Here is a 10,796-nt window from a genome sequence, read left to right as displayed (position 1 = left end):
CATGCCATAATCCTTGCCCAATATTTTCAAGAAAAAACCTTTAAATATTGATCCTTTAAGACTCTCAATCCTAAGAAAGTAATGTCTAGATGTACCAGAAATGAAAATTTGTATTTACCGTTACTAGCTACAATAAACACTAGCTTTATTTAGTATAACCTTAATAGTTGTAAACACCTTTGGGAGATAGTGCAATCATAAGTTTATTTCTGTTCCTAATCTTCCACTTGTTGATAATTTGTTTTTAATTAAGTTACCTTTTTGGGTATGACATCTCTTCTACATCACTTTGTGTTTAATTATTTTGACCAGCAGATGCTTATGAACATAGTTAGACTTATGATTCATATTATAAGTAATTTTAACACCGATTACAGGGAGTGGTACATGCATAAATGAGCCAAGTACTTAACACTGACTAATTACATGAGAGGAAGTTACCTTGGAGAATGAGAGCAAAATAATGAACTCTGGCTGTCAAGCCATACTGTTAATATGCAAGTTCCTTACCAATCAACAGAGGAAAGGAATGGAAGGCTCTTGTCCACAGAACCCCGCCTAAGCGCCCTCCTTGGTGTTGATTGCATTTAGGTCTCAAATGCAAAAATAACATCCTTCACAAATGAAGGGGAGGTTTATAGTAGACAATTTGATTTTCCTATTCAATAACTTATCACTATTGTGCGTAAGTAAACATTATTTTTACTGTTGAAAGGGATTTCAATTTTGAACAAGCCTTGGCTTGTTCCTACAAATAGGCTACCTATGGCGATTACTCAGGCACAATTACGTGACACTTCCAAAAACTAGTAACAGAGTTCAGTCCTTAACCATTAGCAAAACAGACATTCATTAAGAATATTGTTTTTTTAAGAACAAGGTGTGTCGGACTTTGCTTATTATGGTTCACTGATTATTCATGATGATGCATTTTTATTTCTCTTTCATACACAAAATAGTAAGTCATAAATTTTGGGAAATCATATACTAGATTCCTAAAAAATACTTGGTAATTCATACTTTTTTATCTTGAAAAATATTTATATTTTTTTATTATAACTTCACAATTAAGTTTTTTTATTTTCTCGCAAAATAACTTTATCAATGTTACTGGTAAACATTTTCAATGATTATTTAGTTAAAATAAAATGAAACAATCGAAGCACATCTAGAAACGTAAATATACACAGTAACTGAAGAATTTGTAGGAAATATATTTACAATCAATTAGCATCAATGTAAAGGGGTATATTTACATAGCGTTAAAAATCAATCATTTCAATTATGACATAAGTGTATCGTGTCGTATACAAGAAAGTTACAAAGTCAGAATTTTGCCCAATTATTTATTTTTAAGGAGTTAATGGGTTTTGTGATAGCATCCATGATTTTTGGTGTGTCTTAAGTTTTGTGTGATGGGGCAAATTTCTACTTAGAAACTTCTTTCAAGTTTTAGGGTATGATTATCACAAGAATATTGAATACCATGGGAGAAAAACTACAAAATTTCACGGGAGTGTTCTATATCAGGTTAGTTGACTGTTAGAATGTCAATGTGAATGTAAGAAACATGTTTCTAGTAAATATTTTCAGTTTTAAAATGCATATTTTGTAATGTGCAGATCTATGGCCACATTTTTTTTCTCAATTACTTTAGTGCAATTAATATTTCTATAAAATAGTGTTTCTTCTGTGTTAATGTTTTTTCTGTGTCACTAGCTCTAGCGATTATAATGATAAAATGTGGGGAGATTTTGAAGCCCTTGTGTGTTGAGAAACTAAAATTAAACTTGCGCTCATGACACAGGGAAAAATATTTTATACTAAAACATTTTCATTTTATGGAAACACCTATTAAATATGATGTACCTAATCTCTTAAACCTAATTCAGCCAAAAGTATATAAGACCTCTTATTCCTATATAATAAATTTAGGAAATTACTATAATAAAGATGTTCCTGTAAACTATATTTTGTTCTAAACATATTTTGAAATATTAGAAGCAATTAACATTAGCAGCGTCTGGAGACCGATACATCTCTAAAATAAAAATATTATATACTTCTGATTTACATTATTTTATGGTCATATTTCAAAACGCAAACATTTACAAATGGTTTCATTCCCTAACCTAATATGAGCACCCACCGCAGAATACATATGTAGTACCAGTATTACCGCATATTAACATTTTTAAGTATAAAACTAAAGCACTATTAATACTCAAAAATGTATGAGCAAGAATTTCAAATGGGCAGTGCGGTAACTGAAGATTCTATTAATATTATTTGTCAATTTTAATACAAAATAGATATGTTATAATTATTGAGTAAACATCTAAATATATTGGTGCTTCGATTCAAAATACTGGGCTTCATTGACCAAATTTTTTTTCTTGTTACTTTATTATTAATTTGAAATTTTATTGAGTTATCTAATGCTATTATGGCACTTTTTGCCATTAAATATTTTTATAATAATGACATAAAAAAATATTTACTCATAACCAGTAACTAGTTATTTAGTTAGGAATTTGGAGATAGCTTACATTCATGAATTTTTGTTTTTAAAGCTAGAACTGCCCATTTAAATTTTTTAAGCTCGACTTATTTTACATAAGGCATTTGAACATACCCTTGTTTATTTGTAACACTACAACAACAGAAATATATCAACATACCATCATATCCATATAGTTTAAAAACATTTAAAATAAGACCTTCATTTAACCTCATGAAAGCTATCATCAAAAAGCCAGTTTCAATAGTCAGCGTCAATATATAATACCATTTGTGTAGCAAAATTGACGAAACGTACATTTTTACATAAATTACAAGCACCTGTCAGAAGTAACAAAGTTTGTATTTTACTTATACTAAAATACTGTTCCATTATTGAAACTAACTTATTGAGATATTAGTACCATTTGAAGAAGTTTAGATTCTAGCAAGGATTGTAAAGTGATTCAAGGTTTGACAAATAATATCAGTTTTAATGATGTAATGCATAGAAGTAATTTTAAGTAAAATGTAAATTGTATATTCTACTATTGGGTTTGAAATGGTAAAATTAACCCAATATTTTCAAAAGAAAATTCATTGAATATTCATTGAACAAAATGTTTACAATAAAGGATATTTAGTTTTAATTAAATTGAAATGACCGCACTTAATTATAGCCAACCTTGAATCTAGCATTAGTAACGGTTGGAATTTCATTATTTATAATTAAGTTAAAACTTGCTCTGGGTTTAAATTATTGCACCTAATTTTAAGATAGAATTATAACAAGAAAATACTGAAACATGCAAAGACAATAAAATATTTTGTTACATTTAAAAACCAAGATAAAAATAAAATTTAATTATGCAGATACATCTCCATGTTCAGCTTAAAATTATGCCTAATATTTTTGACAAAAATATTTTTTGATTAAATTTAAATTGCCCCCTTATAATTTTGCACTATTTTTTTCTCATAAGCTAAGTACTAAAGCAGCAAAGGCACTACTTTACATTACTTATTTTAAAATGACTTACCTTTCATAATCGATTATATTTTTATCTTTGAATAAGGCGAAAAAATTCCAGATTATTATTTTTTTAGGGAATTTGATTTGGAAGATAGAGTTTCTTCTATAATGTGCTTTATGGTAAACTTTGGAAAATTGGGATGGGTTTTGGGTTAAAAAGTATTTTCACTCAAAGAAAGTTACAACTTGCTTAGCTGCTTTGGCGATGTCATAGGCACACTGTATCACTTGCTGAGTAACGAAACGGTAATCAATAGGCCCTTGTTGCGACAGAAGGCTACGGCACTCTAATTGCAAACGAATCGCGCAGCCCGTTAGTTGCTTTAAAGCTGCGTGGATGTTTTCTTCGTGAGGTGTCTGTTTAATAAATGTATGTACTATTTTGATAAATCAATAGTTAATATTAGCAGAAGATTAAAATAAACGGCCTTAAGTAGTATCTAATTTGAGGCTGTGGACACTTTCCAAAATCCCCTACAAAATTTGGGTATCCTAAATTTTCGCTCCTTAAAAAATGATCCCGGATTGAAGAATCCTATTGAGCCTATCCAAAGGATTTTCATACAGCTAAACAAGCATTCCTACACTAACTATTGCTTTTAACTTCTGAAAATGTTTTTCAGAAGTAACTATAGAACCAAACAAATCAACAAAATCTTAACAAATCATACCTGAGGGAAAATACTGGCCATTTCTACAACCGCTCGGTAGATTTTCTCGGAACAAGGTATAAAACTGAACCAAAAATAAAATCAAAAGAAAAAAAATGAAATAAAAATGAAATTATAAAAACCTACAATTGATTAGTGATATACGTACTGAAGAAATACCAATCATAGTAAAAAGAATAAAATAAAATTCTTAAAATTGCAATTGTGTACACGCGGGGTTTGGTTTTTTTTAAATTAATTATTGCATACTTGAAGAATGTACAAAAAAGTCAATCCTGGGAGTGATGCACTAAACGTACAATTGTATTCTCAAACAGCTTTTTTACTCCATAAAATGAAATTACTACTGTACATAGAACTAATAAATAAAGCAAAGAAATAGGTTTGGTTGAGTTTACCATTCATTCTTTCCTTCTTGAGCTGAAATAAGGAGTTCCTGAATCTTTTTGGTTATCTGCTCAGTTTTCCTAACAACTTCATCTTGGGTAGGCAAACCATCAGCAGAACCTCTTGGATGCTGTTGCGTCACTTGAGTGTGATTTGGCCTACCCGGAATTATAGGTGGAACTTCCGTTGGCGGGCTCATGGAATTACTACGACTGTGATGACAGGAACTGTCCAAATAAATTTGTGTGAGGTTCGTTACTCTTGATGTTAGAGCTGCTAGTTTCGGTTCCGAGTTAGCCAGTAAAACTGACCTATTATGACTAAGGTGACTGGAAGCGTTATCATAGTCCCCGCTGTTGCGGGACGAAAGACTAGAGTGGGTATGACCCTGAAATAAAAAAAATTACGTGTTTTACCAGAAGAAAATGCTATTTCTAATGTCCAACTACCAACTAATGAGAGTTGCTGTTACAGTCTCAACAAAAAATAAACCTAAGTCGCATTTGGCCCACCCCCTTCTTTACAATCTACAATGGGGTCCTTAGCACTCGCATTTGGACACCAAATATTTATCTAGCACATTTTTTCTTTAGATAAAATATTTCAAAATGTTGATGGTTTTGTTTAGTCATTTATCAATAACAAATAAAATACTTTATTACATTTCACAGTCTATAGGAATGATCAAATACTGTAATAAAAAAGATATTTTTGACAACCTATAAACCTAAGAATGAATTACTTAGGTTCCAATGTAAATTTTTTCATTTTAATGACCCCTCCCCTATCCAAACCATCTTTATTTGTGAACAGTTCAAGAATTTATTAGAAACACTTGGCAAAAGTTTACCATTATTTATGGTAAATGTAGAAAAAAATGGCTAAATGGAGAAATTTTGTCCCTATGGCATTATTAAAAATAAACAAAAAAATCTTACGATGCCACTGTCATCCCTTGGTAACGAGTAACTATAAGGTGGACAACAACTGCCCTCTCTGTTATAGTTGGGCCCACCCCAAGTGTGACTCATTTGAGGGTGTCTTTCCCTTGCTTCATACATTGACTGCGGTCGCTGATGGCTAGACCCCCTAGGCGATGATCTTCCAGCGCAAGTTAGTAGGTTTTCACTAACATAGGGATTACTCGTAACAGGAACTGTAGGTGAATGGTGAGTTCTCTCAGGAACCATAGGTTCATATCCATTGGACAATGAGCCCATATGTGAATTTGCACGAATTGAAGACTCGCTAGAACCGACAAACGAACGTAACCGCGTGTTTTCTTGCATAAGCGTGTGTACCTAAAGGGATAACATATCAAATAAAATTTATAAATTAGTTAATTCAGTGGACATTTACTAGCATACCGTGCTCTGAAGAATTGATATTTCTTGCTTCATATCTTTGTTATTCCTAAGCAGCATATTAATTTTAGCCTCAGAACTAGCCAGCTGTTTCTTAACATCCATATACTCATTTATTGTTATGGGTGCATCCGAAGATGCCAAACTCTTTAAAAAGCAGAAAGGAATATTAATAATTTTTAAAAAGTGTCAAATGCATTAAGCTGTTTTGATAAGACAAATTTACTTTGGTTATGATTAATGACTTAGTGTGGGAAAACAAATCAAAAAGTTAAGTGTTAAGAATATTTAATTCCTAGGCCTGTGTGAGCCTTGATTTTTGGGTTTCGAGCAGAGCTTCGAATATGAAAAATTTCACTTTACAAGTATCGAGCTGATCTTTAAAATTTTATTGAGCTTTTAGGTTTAGCTTAAAAGGGGGGTTTCAAGTACTCAAATAATTAGGCTTAGCTGTATTTCATCAGAACTTGTAGAACTTGTACTTTCATCATATGAGGAATCAATTAAACTAGAATCTTAACTTTCATCACTAGGTTCTACTATTTCTTCATTAAAAGAATATTTACTGCCAGACCTTTTTTACGTTTATTTGAAGCCATATTTGTGAAGTCTAAATTAATAGCTGGCCATACAAGGGATTACAACAAGAAAATAAGTGGACAGATGAACCGCCAAACAACTGACAATAAAGAGCTAACTCACCCTACGTTATGTAACTTATGGTTTTGTTTAGTTTTCTACATTTAAAATCAGTGACCAATCAGAGATCTTAAGGTGGGCCCAAAGGAAATTTTTTTTTCTACAAACTGTAAGATCTCTAGAGCAGGTGGTAGTCGCAACCGACAAGGCTGAAACTAAAGCACAATTTTAGCTACATAAACATAGGAAATTAAAATGCATGTGCAATGAACTAATAAATTTGGGTTTCATGATGCTTGAAACACCTTTATATAATCTCCTTTATTGTTATATTGAAACACCCATTCATTATTTACTACGATAAATAATAAATAAATAAATAATCAGCTAGGCTAATACCCAAGGCACCACCTTAGGCCTAAGTCATCATGCGACTTTTGAAGCCCTTAATTCAGGTGGCCGGGTTACAATGCGTAGGAGGGTGGTGGCAAGCCCTGCATGCCACGAGATCGAGCCAACAGCTCCCTACACTAACTATTACCGTTAACCTAGACAAGTTTTTATGGAAGGGGAAACCGAAGAACTCGGGGGAAAACCCCTTAAACCAGTGGGGAGAGAACTTGCAAACTCAACGCAGAAGGAGTTGTTCCGAGTTTTTCACCTAGTGCCACAAGCTGGGATCGAACCCGGCTCCTCTTGCTGCGAGGCGAAAGTGCTTTTCTATAAATAGCTTTCAAAGGCAGAAAATATTTTTACTACTATAATTTTCAACCTGTTGAGTATTAAATTTAAATCCAATATGATGAAAAGAGATAATCAAAAATTATCAAAACAACTTTCATGTGCATTATATATTGAAATTAAAAAAATTGGTGCATTGCAAAGAGTTACGACAGTATGAAGCAACAAAAACTACCTTTTCACTCTTCTCTTTCAGCCCATTCATGAGCATATGACTTATTGCACTCGAAATAGAGTTTTTAGGGGCTACTGCACCACAATGGCAGCAAGGTCTTTGAAGCAAGTCAATTTTGCTTAAAGCTGTTGAATCATGCATTTGCACTTGAGGTTTATTATTGCAGATAACTAGATCTGTCACTTTGTCAGCCATGCAACTTATTTTAACATCATTCTAAAATGAAAATAATCAAAACAAACTAAAAAATAACACCATGCATTGACTACATAGCCAAGGCCTATAAAACGTAACCAAAGCATATCTTAAACTGTAAACTTACAGATGACCTAGAATTTACTCTTTGTAAAGAGCTACCACCGGAATTCCTTTTATAGTCAGCATTTTCATCATCGGATGCCACACTATCATAAACTGGTTCGTCATCTGATAAATTACCTTTATCACTATTACGTTGCTTTCCATTTTGAGCTGTTTCCACTAAAAATATATGTGTGACAGTTAAATAATTTTTTCTGATTAAACTTCAACTTCAATGTTGTTATTAACAACATACTTTTTGAAGAAGGACTAATGACTGGAAGACCATGATGTCTACGCTTTGCTTCATTTAAGATGTCAATAATCAACGTAGCAAACTCCCTTGCATTGAACCTGGCAAGCTTTTGACGACCCTATAACAATGAAAGTTTGTTAACAGCATGGTTATCTTTATGGCAAATGATTTAACATACTTGATTTCTTGTCGTAGAAAATTCAGGGTTGACGGGTAAAAAAGGAACTGTTTGGCGATCCATCACTAAGGCGCTGTGGTTTTGAGTTGACAACCAAACTGATATGACACATCATGATAAATACATTGAAATTGGGTCGAAATGTATCAAAGAATAGAAAAATACAAACTGGCATCGTTTTCTCTCCTATCAACTTCATCATAAACATCCATTACTAGCTCTTCAAACAAATTATTTGGTAACTGTTCAAATAATTTATCAGTTTTATTTTTCAAATCAATGTTCTCATTTTAAAACCGTATATGATAACTTATTGTGGCAGCCAAACAAAAATGGAAAAATCATTTTCTGGGCATCACAGTAAACTTACCGCTTGTAATTTTTTCTTTGCTATTTTGGCTAGTTCTGAGAGGTCCAAACTGAAACCGAATAGTTGGTTACAAAACTAAACCTTTTATCAAATTCAGTGTTATTTAAATTAGCCAACCTGTCAGCCATTTCGGGTATGATGAAATGCTGCCCTATTTTATGATCTTAACAAAATTCCCGAATAAAACATATTTAGTATAATTTCATGTATACATATTTTAATTGTTATTTTACCTGGCTTTCTACCACACAAATAAAACGTTAATCTATCAGTAACTTCATACTGACAATCAATCAATCGCTCTGCTATTTCATTATGTCCTGCTTTCCTGGAAATGGCAAGTCAATATGAAATAAAGATATAGCTTTCGAAGGGCAAATAGTACACAAAATTGTACCTAGCAGAATCAGCTGGTGTTTTCCCTTCAGAATCAACCATAGCTGGATCAGCTCCATACACGTAGAGTAATTCAACTTGCAATGGCTGTCCAAATGACGCAGCAACATGCATTGGACTATTACCTTTATCCTAAAATGTAATTTTACATTGCAGTTTCAAAAAAAGAACCTTATTAAAAACCTTAAAATATACCGGATGGTGATAATTAGGATCAGCTCCGTATGATATTAATCTCAAACTGGTCTCTACATTTGGCGTTCGTACGCTGGAGTATAATTGCTAAAATGATTAAGGCTGGAAATTAGAACTCAATAAGTATACTTGATCATAGAGTAACAACCTGACTCAAATCTTCTTCCGTCTGTTCTTCCTTGTTGGGTCGATGGACGAAAAGGAAATTTTGATGTTTGGCTTTAATATAATCAGCTTTTGTAGGGCTATATTTACAAAGATATTAAATGCCCTATCATTCTACAATTATTTAATGCAAAATCATACTGTAAAGGGTCTTTCTGAGTGGGCTTTTTCTTGGAGCTCTTACTACCATGGTTCGGATCTAGCAAAGTATGTTCCCATATTGAATTGGCACCACTGTTGTAAAGTGTATGAACCATCTGAAATTTAACAAATTTCCTAAAATTGTGAAATTGACATAACATATCAAGGTGGCTATAAAAGCAATATGACATACATTAAGTTGGAATGGTGCCCAAGCACCTTTATGCAACGATTTGATTTGAGATCTATGTCTACCCAAACTTCTATGAACACTACAACATTCATCGCAAAGTAGTATTCCTTTGTTTATAGATGCCCATGTTGGATCTATAGTTAAAATTAACAAATAATAACATTTTCAATCACATTTTTATAAATTAAAAAATTCAAGAATTGTAAATCAATATTATCTGACCAACTTTTAACATAAAATAGATTCTATTGGATAGGTGCAAGTTTATTAACCTTGTTTGGAAACATATGGCAATAGTGATTTAACCACCAATAAAAGATATATTTATATATTTTTAAATAAAAAATTTTAATTACCATACGAAGGTTTCAAGCGAGATTTTTTACAGATAACGTATCAAACTAAAGTGTCACATACAAGTGTTTTCAAATACTTACTATTAATGTTTATTTCATTAATATTAATTAAATTAAACAAAACAGTAGGCCAAGGTTTACCTTGATTTCCACAATCAGCACATATTTCTATGTTGTTTCTCAGTTTTACTCTAGCCATTGAATCCTATTTCTCTAAATCACTTAGGATTTTAAGTGAAATTCCACGAATTTCCGAAGATGTTCGCACAAAATATTCATTTAAACCTTAAATATTTAATTTCATTGTTCAAATCGATTTTAATATTACCGGAAAAATGCCATATTCCGCCTAACATTGTAATAAAACATGAATGAATCATAAAGAGATAAATGTAAAATAGTATAGTTGTTTACAGCTTTGCTAACTTCCGTATTACATTGGTATTACGCTACAGATTTCTTTTTTGAATTCTGCTATATTGTGAACTTAGTATGTAACTGACTATATATTTTGTTTGTTGCTTTCTTATTTTTATTTGGTCTAGTCATTCTATATTCGCTTATTTATTCTTTTTCGTATAATAATTCGACCAATTTCCAGCTTACTCCTTATAGAGAATGGTCTACTCTATATCTCAACTTCTCAAACAGGGTTTCCACACGTTCAAGTTGAAAAATGCCCCAACCGCTGAAAAAATATTCCATTTTTGTAGCCCTGAAAAATAATCTTCTTAATT

The 10,796-nt window shown here is 32.0% G+C and overlaps 1 protein-coding gene across 3 annotated transcripts; it reads right to left on the bottom strand.

Annotated features, from left to right (window-relative positions):
* Positions 1-3,343: 3,343 nt before the first annotated feature.
* Positions 3,344-10,577, bottom strand: Git (ARF GTPase-activating protein GIT1). 3 transcript variants are annotated; one of them, XM_090165727.1, is made up of 20 exons: positions 10,201-10,577; positions 9,704-9,837; positions 9,511-9,626; positions 9,353-9,449; positions 9,205-9,291; positions 9,011-9,141; positions 8,847-8,941; positions 8,731-8,776; positions 8,614-8,662; positions 8,413-8,485; positions 8,244-8,341; positions 8,066-8,183; positions 7,832-7,989; positions 7,510-7,725; positions 5,958-6,101; positions 5,529-5,891; positions 4,902-4,978; positions 4,602-4,817; positions 4,204-4,267; positions 3,344-3,889 (listed from the first exon to the last, which is right to left on the bottom strand). In XM_090165727.1, the coding sequence occupies exons 1-20, from the start codon at positions 10,256-10,258 to the stop codon at positions 3,698-3,700; spliced, it is 2,532 nt and encodes an 843-aa protein (XP_090021853.1). In that variant the 5' UTR covers positions 10,259-10,577; the 3' UTR covers positions 3,344-3,697. The 3 variants fall into 3 exon arrangements, with proteins under 3 accessions (XP_090021853.1, XP_090021852.1, XP_090021854.1); XM_090165726.1 differs by having other exon boundaries at positions 4,602-4,978; positions 10,201-10,576; XM_090165728.1 differs by lacking the exon at positions 7,510-7,725 and having other exon boundaries at positions 4,602-4,978.
* Between the last annotated feature and the right edge of the window lie 219 nt (positions 10,578-10,796).

This window comes from Leiobunum rupestre, chromosome 2 (genome assembly GCF_980474605.1).
Source record: "Leiobunum rupestre chromosome 2, qqLeiRupe1.1.hap1, whole genome shotgun sequence".
In the NCBI taxonomy this organism is placed as follows: domain Eukaryota; kingdom Metazoa; phylum Arthropoda; class Arachnida; order Opiliones; family Sclerosomatidae; genus Leiobunum; species Leiobunum rupestre.
Note: the sequence above shows the minus strand (reverse complement) of the source record. Positions and strands in the feature narration are given on the sequence as shown.

Excerpts from the sequence above, each read along its gene's own strand:
- Git (XM_090165726.1), bottom strand. The coding sequence starts at position 10,258 with ATGGCTAGAGTAAAACTGAGAAACAACATAGAAATATGTGCTGATTGT. Across the intron at positions 8,777-8,846 it reads TTTGTGTGGTAGAAAGCCAG|ATCATAAAATAGGGCAGCAT; the intron begins GTAAAATAACAA and ends AATTTTGTTAAG. Across the intron at positions 8,486-8,613 it reads CAAAGAAAAAATTACAAGCG|TTACCAAATAATTTGTTTGA; the intron begins GTAAGTTTACTG and ends TTATTTGAACAG.